This window comes from Cupressus sempervirens, chromosome 10, assembly GCF_028749045.1.
Source record: "Cupressus sempervirens isolate cs-2001-9-10 chromosome 10, ASM2874904v1, whole genome shotgun sequence".
Classification (NCBI taxonomy): domain Eukaryota; kingdom Viridiplantae; phylum Streptophyta; class Pinopsida; order Cupressales; family Cupressaceae; genus Cupressus; species Cupressus sempervirens.
The window spans coordinates 525,934,406-525,951,485 of record NC_143127.1 but is presented as its reverse complement, the minus strand read 5'-3'; the positions used below and the strand labels follow the sequence as shown (position 1 = coordinate 525,951,485).

General features: G+C 34.5%; 1 protein-coding gene across 1 annotated transcript; it reads left to right on the top strand.

The window, feature by feature from the left end:
- Positions 1–8,344: 8,344 nt before the first annotated feature.
- On the top strand, positions 8,345–10,197 carry LHCB5 (light harvesting complex of photosystem II 5). Its single transcript, XM_089807153.1, has 5 exons — positions 8,345–8,581; positions 8,731–8,815; positions 8,891–9,062; positions 9,387–9,521; positions 9,790–10,197. The coding sequence occupies exons 1-5, from the start codon at positions 8,362–8,364 to the stop codon at positions 10,042–10,044; spliced, it is 867 nt and encodes a 288-aa protein (XP_089663279.1). The 5' UTR covers positions 8,345–8,361; the 3' UTR covers positions 10,045–10,197.
- The last annotated feature ends 6,883 nt before the right edge of the window (positions 10,198–17,080 follow it).

Below are 17,080 nucleotides of genomic sequence, written 5' to 3'. Positions count from 1 at the left end.
CACAAATTGAGTGTATACCTTACAACTCTTCCTTGCATCATGATGAATTAACAAAGTCACCAGGCCTACCTATACAAATATATCAAAAATAACTAAGGAAATAAATTCAACACTAGCCTTTGATTCCTTTCCTTGGTGAAGTCACCAAAAATGTGTTAGTTAATAGATTCACACTTCGAGAAAAATCAACACAAAATTATTCTTGGTGCCCATATTGAAGTGTAGTTGTTGCTAATAGTTTTGTAGATTATTACGAGATTGATAATCTTCCTTTGAATTATAAAGGGTACAACTCCCTATGTGATATTTCCAATAAATTATGTACACTACAAACATGTATTCTTTCAAACCAAAAGAAATAAAGGCACATAAACATCTACCCATAAACATGGAGTAGCCACAAAGAAGAAAACAACTAATAACACTAGATAAATGACACAAAGTCCATTTATTCAAACCTTTAAACTAAAAATAAATTAAGAGAGGAAAAAGGAAAATCCATTCTTTCTAAGAATATGAATGATCAAGGCTTCAAAGACCAAGTAATTAACATATTCACACATAAATGAGATAGAGTTGTATTTAGAGAAAACTAAATGTAATTCAAAGATTAATATCGGTAAGAAGATAAGTATCTAAACTCAAAGTTTTAGTATACTAATAGCCCCGTTCTCCAAACATACAAAAAGATAAAAGAGATTTCCTTGCCTCTGCACCCAAATTACAACATAAAAACAAAACATCCCCCCTCCCTTTACATTGCAATCAGAAGCCAAAAGAAATCCTATCTATCTATAGCAAAAAGTCTCCAACCAAAAAGGTTGATTTTGGAAACCCCCTTTCATGCCGAGTCTTTTCCAATATAAAGCCTTTTCGGATTATCATTTGGTTATCACAACCAATTCTTGAAAGCTATTTTTCTCTCTACTCTCTATTTTCAAACTCCTCTTGTGATTATTTCTCAGTTATATTTTGATATATTTATAAACTATTTATTTAGAATTTTATAAGGATACAAATTAAAATATTCAAATGATATTTGGAATGGTGGAATTTAAATATGTTAGCCCAAATTGAAATATTCTTTATCCTAGGCAGATTGAAAATAGTTTTGATGGTAAAAATCAGCCACCTCTTGGGGGGTGTAACTTTTTTATTACACCATTGGATCTTTCTCAATTATGGATATGTTTTCACAACCCAACTTTTTTACATTCTCACCAGAGCGATCTATGAAATTATGTATTTGTCAAAAGTTATGTGTCACTATGTGTAGGTCTATCAAACTATCATAAAATTAGAATTGTTCACACTCCCTCTTTATTAGATCACTACCATATATCTTTGATTATTGCATTGTGGCATTTATGGACCAAGAATTATTTGATGAAGCCATGATTTATGTTATCCTTACATCCAAAAATTCCCAATATCTCAGAATGGGGCATATAAGTTAATAACCTTGTGAGGCACATAGATTTGAACCATTGAAATTGTTCCCTTTTGAACTATCTTTTCAAATTTTTCATACCATCGAACTTGTGAACCTTTTTTAATCATTATAAACCTAGTTGTACCTACATGAACTTGACTAAACCAATTTGAACCATGGAACTATTCCTCTAAACTGATGAGTCAATCTTTCGAACCTAAACTTTGAACTTTCGATCTTCAACTTGTGAATCCTTTTTGAACCTCATGAACTAGTTTGAACTCGTTGAACTAATTTGAACCAATTGAACCAATTTGAACTAGTTCAAAAGGGTTTAAGGACTGTGCCTTATCAGATTTTAAAATATAGACTTAGAGAGATAATCTTTGCCACAATATAGTATATGAACGAGGATAATCTAATTTTTGAAATTTTGATTTGGGGTCCATATGGGAGCTACTAAGTTCTTAGAACGGTTCCCCTTGCCATGCTATTCCTATCCCCTCATTTCTCCATTTTCTCCCCCCAAACCTTGTTTCTCTATTTTTTCCCTTATCAATCCACTTAACCAAAAGGTTTTAAAAAAATGGTTCTTTATTTTCCCATTAGATGGTTTAATCTATACAATAATGTTCATGCTCTTTTTTATTTGATGTACCTTACAATTTTTCTCACATTTTTGACCTATAAAGTTGATTTGATATGAAAGTATTTTGGGGCCTTGGGGAAACCAAAAAATTTCTAGTTACTAATTCCCAATCTTGAGATGTTTTATATTTACCATTAAATATTCTACCATAGAAATAGGTCCAAATGTTGAGGAATTCAAAATTGCAAGAGATATTTCTATGTTGATTATGACATTCTCATCAATTTCACAAGAACAAATGAAGGCCTAAGTGAAATGGAAGAATACCTCAACCATGTCAGATAGTTGCATTTACTTGTGCTAATTATAAGTCATGTATCTATAAGGAGAACATCTAGGTGCAAGATATTTGGCTTAGACTTATTAAAAATGTTGTATCATGGTTTCTAATATTTAGATATTTTGACTCACAACTGAAAAAAAAAAAATGTTGATACATATAGAACCTTGTTGCTCATGTTTTGATTAGGTAAAATTAGGTTTGAGGGGGACCCAAAACCCCAAAAAAAAAGGAACCAAAGTCAAAAGCTAGTTTTACAGGGACTAACATCCTAGAATATCAAAGTAGAATTCAAAGGCTAGTTTTACAGGGACCAAAAACCAAGTAAAGCTAGTTTTATAGGGACCAACAACCAACATAAGTTAACAAAAACAATAAGGACCAAAAGTCCAAAAAAACCTAGAAAAAAAATTTAGATCAGGTCTTTTATAGCAATCATAATAGAAGTGCCTAAGACAACAACCTCTTTGAGAGAATCGTGAATATTCTTCATAGGAAGCTGCAGGTTAGCTTTCTTAGTGCTCTGTCTAGTTCTTCTGCTCAGACCACCAACTAGTAGCGGAGCCTAACCAGTCAAATTGGCTTCATTTGGAGAAACTTTCCCAATAAAGGTAGCAACAACTAGGATGCACGAAGTAACATCTTGCATACCCATCTCACTATCCTTAATCAATTTTTTAAGGGAAGCTTTGCACTCCTAGAGTTTTTTTGGGATGCTCCCAACTAGAGAATCCATCTCCCTCCGCTTCTTACCTTCCCCATCTAGCTTCAGTTGTAAAAAAAGGGAATTTTTCTACAAGGAAGAAATAGATAAGTGAAGTTTTTAAATTTCATTGTACATCTAGTTCTCCATTTCCAACCCAAGATTAGCTTTTCTTTGGCTTTATTCAGATATTCTTGAACTTAAACATTTCCCCTTAAATCCTAGGCATTCTCAGAATCATCAATTTGTAGAGGCTTTTCCTTATAGTCCTAGGTTTTGGTCTTTGGCTCATTATATGTACCAAGATCAACATCACCATGACCACATTTAGCCAGAGAAACAATAGCGGCCTCTGGACCAAGGGAAAGGGTAGTATTAACAGGGGAGATCTTAGCATGCTCCAAGTCAAGTGTCTAAGTAGTCAGGTTGATTAACCCACCTTTATCATTAGTACTGGTCACCTTCCAATTTTTTTTCATACAAGACCTTCTTATTCACCATCTTTCCACTATCCTCTTTGATGATAGCATCCTTGTTCTCAAGACTAGAATTGTTTCTTTTTATTCTTTTACACTTCAAGGAAGGGACATTATCCATAAATTTACCCTTATTGAAAGAGTTCTTACCTCACTTGCTGATAGTACTAGGGGAAGAAAGCAGAGAATCATGGGCCAAGATATCATCTAGGTTGAGAGAAAAATCCTTGTTCTCAGAAGAGAAACTATCACTTCTGGGTCATGCCATCATCCAAGGGAGCATCAACAACCTCCAAATCTTCAGAGCTCTAATCAGTGTCTATTTCCATCGCTAGAGCCCACTTGCTGCTACTTTTGTTTTTCCTCGAAGAGTCACCAACATTTTCCTTGTTGCTGAGTGTGTCTTCCACTTCTCTTTTCCATTTGATAGTAGAAATAGAGTGAGTGGGGGTACTATCTCAAAAAAACTCAATGATAAGCAGGATGAGACCCTCATGGATGATAGGTCTAGAATCTTTATTCTTATGGGATTTAAGCCTAGTTAGAGAGAATTAGCCAAGTAGTAAGGGAAGAAGATTATTTTCTTATAACAGAAATGATTTCAAAAAAAAAAGTGGTATTAATGAACCCTAGAAACCCTACCATCTAGAATTAAATACAACCATGCATGGGTGAGAACCTCCTACCCGATTTCCTTAATTTGAGCAAGATCATAGAAGTTACCAACCTTCTTCACCAGTCTCACATCCTCTTGGTTATTTTTGGGAAAGCACTTTACCACCTCTTTTGAAGCTTTTTTGTGCTTGAAAAATCTAATACCTTCATTTGATAGCCTCATAACCTCAGCATTAAAATTAGCATTAAGGGTAAATTGTCTACCATAGAGCGTAACCTTGTCACCATCCCAAGCTTTGTAGAAATTGTCCATCACATGAGGTGTTTAACCATGAAATATTTTAATGTAACTGGTCACCTTCCCTTTCTCTAGCTGATGTCAAACTTCCTTCTTCTTTTTCCATTAGTGGCGCTTCTTGGATTCCAACTTTTTCGCTTCTCTACCCATTTTCACAGAAACAACACTGCTCTACAGAATGAGACTAAAATAGCTCAAAGAAAAACTCTAAGAAATTATCAGTGTATTATGTCTTCAAAGCCCAAATGAAACCCACAATCCATGTGAAGTACTGATAAACATGCATGCACAAAAACCATTCTATTTAAAACAATAAATAGAAGCATTGAAGAAATGATAAGTGGAGGCTGCAAGCATATCAAATATTGATTTTCCCTTCTCGAGATATGCTTCCTTCATAATTACATTTAGCTATTAAATCATCTCCCATGCTTAAATGGTCAGTCCACATGACGATATCATTGCTTTGAACTATCAGGTTGGCCATCCAATCAGCCAATGTATTTGTCTCATGCTAGTGATGAGAAATGAATGCTTTTTGAAAAAAAAAAAAAAAAGGTCTTCTTTACTTTCACAAAGAAGGTTAGAAATATTCTAGGCAGGGTCATGTTTATTATTAAGGATATTGACAATATTTCTAGTGTCCCCTTCTAGCCAAAGGCTCCTACAACTAGTATCCTTAGCCAGCTTGATCATATAACGTGCCCTTGCCATCTCAACTTTATGGCTAGAAGTAATAGCAAGAGGAATAGCCTAAGCTCAAATGACATTGCATTTACAATCCCTTATGACCCCCCCATAGCTAGCCTTGCTAGGGATCCCTTTGGAAGCCCCATCAAAATTAACCTTAATCCAACCATTGGGAGGAGATAACCAGATAGCATTCTCCCTCAAATTATCCTTTTTAACTATGCAGATTTGACTAGGATGCTCCAAGTTGAGATTTGTAGAGGGGCCACAATGTGATATAAAATTCTCCTTTATATTTCTGATAATTCCTTTACCAATGACCCAGGAGGGGGTGTTGGTATCTCTAAAGATTTTGCCATTCCTTTCTTTCCGCAAGCCCCAATAAATGTGGAGAAAATAATATCTTGTTGCTTGTGTTGGGTATTCATGTTTGAAAAATTATAGCATTTGCTCCACATGGAGCATTTACAGAAACAACAAAGATCAAATTATTGAGTACTTTTTACTGTTAATTTTTTTGATTAGGTAGACGAATTACTTTTTATTTCTTATCATGTATACCTAAATATGTGATTGACAACATCAATCATGTGTTCTTTAACTCTGTGAGCATCACTTAGATGTAATAAGTGATAATGGTTCCATTCATTCTCATAGAAATGCATTCATTTGAACCACTACTCTCAAAACATGGGTTAATGAGTTAAACTGGAAAACATCACAGTTGAATCTTGGTAGCAATATCACAAATTGACTTGTCATGGAAAATGTCTACTATTTATCAACATATGTTATGCTCATGATTTATATATAACCTATCAAATTTAGTTTCATAGATTTTCTCATAATTAAAATATTTTGAGTGATTTTTAAATGAAGTTATCAATGATACTTCTTACCCATTTTTTTTTCATAATATTTTATTTCAAATAAATTCAATTTCCTAATTTTAAAAAATCTTAAAAGTTGTATCCAACTTCTAATTTCACCAAATCTTAAATCTAAATGTATTACACTATTATACTATTGGGGAACATGACACTTTGCATCTCTTGTTAATTTTGATATCAAGATTCCTAAATCCTCTTATTACAAAAAAACACTAAAAGTATTTCTAAATATAATTAATACAATAGAAAGCACAAGATAAATAGATGAAATTTTGACATCCATGAGGCTGAACATAGGCTATAGGACAACCTTCCCACCAAACCAAATTTAGTAATTCGGTTCCTTTTTTTGTGCAAGTTGATGATGAGACCACCCAACTTCTCAATGTTCTCCTTGGTAAATAAGTTGTAGCAAAAGCTGTCAGATTTAATATATGCAAATTTGAGCCTATTGTTCTTGTATGAATCATATTCTAAAATAAAGTGTTATTTGGTTTTTAGCTTCCCAAAATTGTAAAACATGTAAAATCTCTCTTCTCAAGACTTTTTTTTCCCTCTTCCATTGTCTTGTCTCACATTGAAGCTAGCGAGAGTTGGTTCTGAGCTGTGTAATACAAGTTTAGCTATCCAAGAAATGTTGGCCTCTATGTATACCTTTTGGAGTTGATCACATGTGGGGTTGAACTCACTGATGTAATAAGTCTTTTTCCTTCCAAGTCCATTTCCCCAATTTCTCTTATAGAATTTCTCCATAACAAAGACTTTTATTTCTTTATTGTTTACGACGCACATATTGAAATGGATATTCCATTTTTTCATCCACTTGATATTTTTTGTATCCCTGTCTTTTTACATTTGAAAAAAATATCATTTAAGAACACTTTAGGTCATCTACTTACAAACATTTTTTCAATTCTTTTAAGATATTTAATGAGGTGAACCATAGCAAGAGCCTCAATAGGTACAATTCTCACTTCACTAAGCATGATATCATATGAAACAATGCTTTTGATTGCATTTTTGAATCCTCTCGATTTGTTTCTATTGTAAGGTTGAAGTACTGTTGGCCCATAATTCACATCCATAAAGAACAACCAATAGCACATGAAGCCCAAACAAAGTTTAAGTAGTTTTCCAATCGTAAACCTCTACATCACGACACCTATTTTGAAGTGCATAGAGTGTCTTCCATCATCCTAAAACTCTTTTCTTTCTACAACCTTCACAGCTTAGATTTTCTTGAAGTCAATCCCAAGGTATTTTTTATTCTACAACTTCCTCAAGAATGTTGCCCTCAAAACAAAACTTATGCTAATGTTATTTTCTATTTTTACAAAAATATCACAACTTTTGTCTTACTGATGTTGACTTGCATGCCTACCATTTTGCATAAATACTCGAGCGAGAGTAAATGTTCTTGCAAACCACAAGCAGATTTGACAACCAAAACGAGAACATTCACATACAGGAGCAACCTTATTTAAAATGTACCTAACTAGATACCCTCACCATTTTGCATGTCTAACCATTCTTCAAGTTTGTCGATATATAGGTCAAATAGATTAGGTAAAAGAGGACATCCATGTTTGACTCCTATATCACTTTTAAAACACTTTAAATGCCATATGAAGTTCTGATTTTGACTTTCACCTCTTCATACATTCTATAAACAATAGCTCTAGATTCATAGGGGTCCCTAATTCTCTCATTTTAAGCCAAAACTTGTTACTAGAAACAATGTCGAAAGTCTTTTCAAGTCAACAAAGCAACAAAAAAGCCCATCCTCTTTCAAGAATGCAAAATCCTCTTAGAAAAGCTTTCATTTTTACTCTAGAGACAATTAATATGAATGAGAATATGTTATTTTTAATGAATATTAATAATGATGCCCACTCGATTATCACTTATAAGACTAAGTACCATTAGTGAGAATTTCCTAAGTTGGCTTAGGAACAAAGAAATCACAACCAAATTTTAAGAGTCGAAATTCCTACGCACATTTAAGGAAAAAAAAAAAGGAATGCAAACAATAAAGAAGATTGTTCTAGTGCCAATGCTTTGTAAAGATAAAAACAAGATTGATGTAAATATTTTTAAAATACTGTTTAATGAGACAATTTATACTTATGTAATCCTGATGATGTGTACTTATGTATTAATGAATGGGGGTGTGATTGGATAAGGCGAAAAGTTTCCCCACCAATCGATGATCTGAAATGTAATATGAGGTGGCAGGAAGCGAGCCACCAGAATGGGCTAAGATTTGGATTTGGGGTTATCTAAGTCGCGCAGGGTCAGAGGAAGAGAACTCAATTGAAGGTATCTCCAATGGCGTCCATTGCTGGCGGCGCGGCTCTTGCAAGACCTGAGTTCGTCGGCAACCCTCTCAACATCTCCTCATCCCTCAAATCAACAAAATCCATTTCCTCTCCACTGCGAGTCGTTTCTCTGTTTGGCCTCGGAAAGAAGAAGCCCGCTCCTCCTCCTCCCCCCTCTAAATTCAAGTCTGCACCTCCTCCCGCCACCGATGAGCTCGCCAAGTGGTATGGTAAGTCATTTGCATTTCAATTCTCTCTGATTTGGGCAATTTAAACTCCATTTTTCCATTTGCCCTGTTTTTTGTATTTGTAATCACCCCCATTGGCCCTAGTGCCAGTGGGTAATTTATTAATGGTGTAATTCTATATACATTGGCAGGACCAGACAGGAGGATCTTTCTGCCCGAAGGTCTGCTTGACAGAGCTGATATTCCCGAGTATCTCAACGGAGAAGTTCCTGGAGAGTAAGCACCTTAGGGTTTGGAGCTTTGTATTTCAGCCCCTTAGGGTTTGGAAACTCAATGGTTTTTTTTATGCAGTTACGGATACGATCCCTTCGGATTGAGCAAGAAACCGGAGGACTTTGACAAGTACCAAGCATATGAGCTGATCCATGCCAGATGGGCAATGCTGGGAGCTGCTGGGTTCATCATCCCTGAGGCCTTTAACAAGTTCGGTGCCTACTGTGGTCCTGAAGCTGTCTGGTTCAAGGTCTCTCCTCCCCTCTCTTTAATTTAGCTTGGATTCTCTACTTCCACACTCTTGTGCACATCTCACATCTAAGCTTTGTAGACTGACTGCCATGGAAAATATTACTTACTTCATTTGATTTTCATGAGCTTTTGAAGCACTTCTGGTTTCAGCTCCATGGTTCAGGAAAAGGGCGTATAAAATCCCGATTGTTTAATTGGTTTTCTAAACTGAGTGCTGTAGAAAAGCTTTTTCTTTTCATCTAATGTTCATGAGCTTTTGAAGTACTCTCGAGGAAAAGAGTGTATGGAAAGCTCATCTCCTATATATAACTGGTGTTTGCAGACTGGGGCTCTTCTTCTCGATGGAGGCACACTAAGCTATTTTGGTGCCAACATTCCCATCAATTTAGTGATTGCTGTCATTGCAGAAGTGATCCTTGTTGGTGGAGCTGAATACTACCGCGCTACAAATGGGCTGGTCAGTTCAATTATTTTCAATTTTTAATCCAGAGAGTTGGAAAGCTATTTGGTTGTGATAACCTTCTTATACATTACATTCTAAGTTATAATTTGTTTAGTGGGTCATGTGGAATTCCGCAGTCTTTTTCTAAGAAGAACTATTAATTAGTATGAATTCCGATGAAGTAGATATTATCAAATCAAATTTTGGTTTAGTTGATGTTGATGTTGTTCAAACTTGCATACATAAACAGCAAGATGTTTTCTCATAAGATTGATGGAAACAGGGGCTGGAGGACAAGCTTCACCCGGGGGGGCCATTCGATCCGCTGGGGTTGGCGGATGATCCAGATCAGTTTGCATTGCTGAAGGTGAAGGAGATAAAGAATGGGAGGCTGGCGATGTTCTCCATGCTCGGCTTCTTCGTGCAGGCATACGTCACAGGGCAGGGGCCAGTGGAGAATCTGGCTGCCCATTTGAGTGATCCTTTTGGCAACAACCTCCTCACCATCATCGGAGGAGAGCGCGCCCCTTCCTTGTAGAAACCCACCCTCTCTTATTCCCCTCCTTCCTTATCCTGTGTTTCCACTTCATCCTCTTCCTATATGTGATGTGCTAATGAAAGAGGATTACACTTTGCTTTCTCCAGTTGGAATTGTATGAAATATAAGTGCCTAGCATTGTTTTTGGTTTTCTTTCTAGAAAGTTATTTAGGAGTTGCCTAAGCTAATAGCTACTAAGGTTGCATTACCATTTTATTTACTTACCATTCAAGTGAGTGATCTTTTATAATTATAAAATAATTTGATAATTGTACAATTTAAATTTTTTTAATATTATATAATTGATTAAAAAAATTAATGATTGAATAATTCTTCATATCATTTTTTATTAATTAACTAAACTTTGAAATCAAACTTATTTACAAATTATTAAATATTCAATTATGAGTATTACTTATTAAGAATTAATTTATAAATATTCAACCTTAAACAATAAATACAATAAATTTAACCTTAGAGGAATTGCTTAATATTGAATCATGAAACTTAAAATATGAACCCTTATAGTGTTACAGTCTTCAATCTCTTGTGGATTGTGAATTTTGAATCTAATCCTAAACCTTGATCCTTTCTATGCTATGAATTATAAGTCCCAAGTCTTGCACTATAAACTTGAAGCCTTCATAAAGCTTGATTTGGTAGGAAGTGGTAATAATTGATTGAAAAGTAAATTTTTCATGGTCTCATAACTTTTTTTTGCGCACATGATTATTCTATATAAAAAAGAGTACAAAATAAATGTCTTACATTGTTCAATCCTTTGGTGGAAAATTGTTATTCTTAGTTGAGACTTTGTGTGATATTGTCCTTATGTTATAAAAGACGTGTGGTTATGAAACATAACTTCAAATTAACTTCACTTATTTTGATGTTTAATAGAATTTGTTTTAAATGACCCCACAATATCTAAACTAACTCTTTTAGACAAATTTTTCATAGGAGCATAATTGAAACATATAGAGATTGAGAAGGCATATCATCAATTGATCTTATAGATAGAGTTAAATCCATACTTGTTCTAATAACCCTTTTCCTTTCTCCTTTTCCCTTAATCTATTGACCAAAATATTAATAGATTTTTTTTTGCTAGGAAAGTCCCCCCTCTACTAAAGGAGGTTCTATGTTAATATTGTTACCATTGAAATCAAATTTTGTGACATCTGAATCCTTTTTCAAATTAATAGACTTTGTCATCTCTATAACTTGATATTCGAAAAAATGAATAAATCATCAACCTATACACATTTTTAGCTTTTATGTTGAAGATCAATTTAAAATAGCTTGGGCATTGTATCAAAACTAGGATCAATTATTTGTGTCTTCTTCCTTCCCAATAGTATCTTTCAACTATGTTGAAGGTGGAAATTTTAATTTACTTTCAACCCATTTACACAATCTAGGGGTGTTATTAATAAAATTTGAAATATCATTATTATTTTTTGTTTTTGAGGGTACAAATATGATGGAGCATTCACATTTAATATTAGTAATGGAGAGTGAGAATTAACACTTTATTTTTTGGTGAATTTGTTGGTGAATGAGAAAGTCTTTTTTATTGTAAGACGATGAAATGTAATCTAAAGTTTTATGACTTTCTTGAACTACGACCCCTATTTTGTTTCTTATATTTCTACATCCTCAATTTTACGATCTCTTCACTTGTGATTATTTCCGTGTCTTCTTGTTATCTCCTTAACATTAACCTTTCACTTTTCTTTCTTTCTTAGGACCATCCATGTCATATCCTTTCTTATGTAAAATCCTCAACTTGGTAGTATATTCCTTGATAGTCTATACATAAAGAGAAAATATTGTGGTTGAATTTTTTGTCCTTGGAAGTTTGTTCCTTTTGTGAAGGTTTAGTTTCAAATGTACGAGTGATTCTAGCATCTAATCACTTTTAATTTTAGTAATCACTAATGATGATCTCACTAAGACGTCAATAATCTCTTTTCCTAATTGTTGGTAAAGGATGTGAGTTCACTACACAACACCCTTCATTAATCATACAAGTATTATCACCAATCATGGTAGGAATAATATCAAAATCAACATTGAAATCATTTATCAAATCTATTGTGAGTCTTGTCCAATCTCTTTGTAATGAATGTGTGTTCTTCAATACAATCCTCCTAGTAGCCTTTAATAGTTGTTTATGCTCATATGATGGACCGATATATAAATTATCCTTGAAACATCTTTTCTCTCAAAAAGTGGTCTAGAAATAAATGTGTTGGAAAATGAATTGAAGAGAATTCATCATCATTCCTAGTGATATTTAGTATGATGTGTTAGAAGTATATCCTACATTTTTTTTATTGTGTCACTCCTTCCTCACATGAACCATTTGTCCACAAACCTCTCAAAGTATAATGAAAACATTGACATATTTTGAAGGTTCATAGGGATTATTATAAAAACAACTAATTTGAACATGTGATTTTATCAAATTGGGTGAAAAAGATACCAAATTGCATTATAAATTATGTCACCTCTTAAGAAATTTTAGTTTTGGGATTGTCATTTATCATCCTAATATTGAACATACACAATGCATCATTCACCTATACTTAGTCCATATTTCCATAGTCCTCATAAAATTGAGGATGATGATTATACTCTTGAGTGTTGTGTGTATATTTTAAAAGTATTATATCTTGACCACACTAATTGAGTATGCATTAAATTGTTTACTAAATACAAGCATTTATGAAATTGATACTTCATAGAGAAATACATTAGTTAATCCGTCATGTAATCATTGATCAATTTCGCCCAACCTGCATATTGTGATTTTTAACAAAATAACAAAAATGAACTAATACATCCCTCCTCTTTGTAGTATAAACATGTTTGATATGTCATCCTCAAAATGATAACTCTATAATAAATCAATGTAAGAAAGTTAAGATGGTGGAAGAACTTCCTATGCCAACCTTGAGAGGAGTGTTATGTAAAAATTCAAAAGTTATACAATAGTTACAAAAACTTAAAAGAGATGAAGATAAATATCATCCATACATATCTCAATGATTTTAGGAAAATCCCTTTCAAGACAACATCCTTCCACTCTAAAACTTGCCCAACATATTATTTATAAATTAACTACATATTACAATATACATGTTGCTAGAGTAATTAGATATTTTCTAATTAACTCTAATTTACTTAAGTTAATTTTAGGAATATAATAATTAAGTCTTTTAATAATTATTATAGTGCAACCTAGGTTTTACTTTTTAGGGCTTTTTGGATATCCTTTTTTATAAGGATTGACCTCTCTTTGTAATTTACTCATTGATTCACTTTTGATTAATAGCAATTTCTCTTTTTACTGTTTAATAATGTCTCATATGTGGATTTGGGAATTCCAACCTCCATAGCTTTTGTTCATCTCTTTCTATGATAGGGGTTTGCATACAAGTGATTATTGGGAGTTGTGGGGTTGATCTTTCATCAATTTCAACATATGGTATAAGAGCTCTAGATCTACATGCCCTTGTTCTCTTCATGAGATGTTTAGTTGCAATTGTTTGATGGCTTTTAGTTTCTAGAGGTGTTTTGAATTGGATCTAGGGGTCACTTTTTTTGAGGCACTTTGAGCCCAAATAGACATCACCGTTGAGATAAGAGAACTTGAAAACAGATCTATATAAATACATCCAATTTGGATGACATTGACTTCTGAGGCAAAAAAATTTTGCATCTAGGTTATATTGACCTGGACACACAAAATGAGGCAGCGATATATATTTTTTATTAAAAAAATATATCAAATTCCTTATTGATATTTTTTATCAAAAAAATTTCAAGGTGGGCATGCTTTGTACGCATGGTAGAGATTTTTTTAATCAACAAGGAAGAAGGTTTTTTTGGGAGAGACCATGTTCTTTCTTTGGAGGGGAGGCACATTGTTCAAAGTGCAATAAGGCACTTCCACCTTGACACTTAGGCTCCACACTCCTTGCTTCTCCTATGACTCCCATTTTTTAGATGTGCATGTGTCACTATGAGTGCTGACTTCAGTGTACGAAGCCTTCATACCTTCGGTCCAACATCCTTTTTGGTCTCAAACCACTCGTCACTGACATTAGTGCCTATGATTTTGGGGATCACATGATTTTAGGCGCTCACTTTGGAGAATAGTGTTGGACATCTTTTTTTGGGCCCTATGATTTTATTGGGTGTTGCAGGCCTTTCTACAGTCAACATGGCACGATTTCTTGCCACATAAACTCTTCGCTCTTTGGCCCTTTCTCTAGTGCATTTCACTCCAGCCCCCACGCCTTTGGTTTGGCCTGCAAAATTTAAGGCAAGGCACAATTTCTTGGAAAGGCACCTTTTTGGGCCTAGACAAAGGAGACTTTTTTTAGAGTGGACCCGATGCGCAACTCTGTGAATGAAGGTCATGTTGAGGAAGCCAAGGCGTTGTTTCCAAGTCAATGTGCTACTTCTAACCAATCATGGCACTGGTGTGAAGATTGGTTCTTTTTGCCTAGGTTGTACTCCACATTACCCTGTCATCCCTTGTTTTTAGGCAGACCCATCTATCAACAACATTTTTTTTTGTTGGGATTGCCTTTCTTCTCTAACCACGTGGTGAGAATTTAATATGGGGGAGCAAATTTCAACTTATATGCACCCCTTTTCAATGAAAATATAAGTTCCTCCACTATTTAACACTTGATACTGGTGCATATAAGTTGTCCTATATCCATTGGCTAGACTTTGTGTTCTGCACCCATGCATGCACTTTGAGACTTGGTATGGGATGCAATTTTTGATGGACAATACATTTTTTGCATATGGATGCATTGTAACATGCCCTTTACCTACCATTTTGTTTTGGAGACCTACAATTTTGGTGACTGGATCGATCTCCTTGGGATGTGCTTTGCCCTTTTTATTGGTGCTTGGATTGCATTTTTGGAGGCATTAATTACTATGCAGGTCAACTCGACCTTTCCATGCACTCATGCAACCCACAAATTTTTGACTTGTGAAAATCTTTTTCCAACTTAGTGCTTGGTTCATGGATATGAACCTCCACCTTGACTCCCATGCCTAGTATATTGTTTTGGTGATGCCCACTTTTTTTTGGTAGACCTCGCTCCCTCCACGCAGGATAGCCACCTCATCCAGTATTTTCCACCCTTGTGGTGGGTTTGAAATGTTTTGGACATTGGTGTTTTTTATGGCCTAGGTGGTTTGCTAAATGGTGGTTTCTATAGCTTATTTCTAGAGTATTCTCAAGGATTTTCCATCGGTGGTTTAGATCGCTTATTGGTGGTATTTCTCACATGCACATGCAATTTTTTGGGGTTTACCGAAGATTTTTCTTTGAATGCAAATGGTGGAATTTTTTCATACACATGCAAAGTTATATGGCCATCAAATTATTTTTTGGCACCAGAGCATGTCATTTTCACTGGCTCTTCACTTTTCTAGTATATTGGATATGTTTTTTCCAACTACTAGGTCCTTTCTCTTCTTCTTTTTGCCTTGATGGTCATTTGACCATCAAATTTGGGATCATCACTTACTGACATTAGCACTGCATCAACGTTCCTAGTTCCCCTTTTGGCTCTATTTGGACCCACCTTTGTGTGTTTTCTCATATCTCAAGCACACTGACTTCATTTTACACAAACAAGATATCGTCGAAAAGTTGGCTCCGAGACCTTTATAGTAATACAAGTAATTTTTAGTTTTGATGCATTTTTATGGCTTTTTTCCCTACCAAAGTCAAGAGTTCTTTTTTGCACTTTGGGAGACATATCTTGAGCTTCTGATCTTCAATTTTTCAAGTCTTTATGCCATTGAAAAGGTCTTTTAGATCTCTTTATAGTGATGCTAATTTTTTTTATATTATGCTCCAAACACATTCTATTTAGTTTTTTTGCATTTTTGCATTCTGGTAGATATCCTTGTTATTTCAGGTCTGGGGATCAATTTTATTGGTTCAGATGATTTTTCATTGGTTGTACTATCTTTTGTATCACCCTTATGTCTCTTCTGATCTTTGTAGACATCTATTGTATGCATTCTTGCAAATGCGTTGAGATAAAGTGTCATATTCCATCTATATTTTTGTTTCATTTGTTTTTCCTTGTTTTGCCTTCTGATTCAATTAGTGTCATCAGAGGACACTTGTATAGATTACTATTTTCTTGGGATTTACCATATTGTGTGCCTTATTGTACATGCACTACTCTTATTAAAGTGACATGGGGGTTGATGTTTTACCTTTGTTTGTCATTGTCCTTTGTCCAATGAGTATTCCTTCCATGGCATTAACCTCATGACATGTCTAAGATTGATCACCTCAATATACACATATGTATTCTTTTGTGCATCTTGATTATGGTTCCTTGACATGTAGTTCTTTTGGCCCACTTTTCTAGTTGTCTATCACCTTACCCTTGTCTACATTGGGGGGGCGGGGGGGTTGGGTTCTTTTGTTAGTTCTTATGCTTCATTGGTTCAATGGAGTGAGCTATGTATTCAGTATTTATTCCTATGTACTAGGCAGATGCAATGGCTGGATACCTATGCATCTTGGTGAGATAGATCATTTTTCATATAGACACTCTTCTCTTTGTTCCTAGTTTGATTACATCCTTCCATTTTTGATTGATCGAGTCTTTAGGCTATAGTGTTTTATGTCATTTATATCTTTGAGTTCAATTGTTTTCCTTTGTGTGCCTCCTAATTTGAGTAGTGTCGTCTTAGAGAACTCATGCAGATTATAGTTTTCTCTACCTAGTTAGGTTCTATTTCAATGGGTGTTCTTCAGGTTAGCTATTACTTTTTGACTAATTTTTTGTAGCTTCTACATGCTTTAGTGGTTTTCTACATGATCATCCCTTTGTTACTATTTTCTGAGGCATTATCTAGTTTGGAGGCTTCTTCTATCCTTTACTAGTTCTTTCAACATTTTTCCATCTCTTCTTGGAGTAGGGTTTTTCCCATGTAATTTTTTTTATCTCCTCTTTACAGAGATTTGGTTGTACTT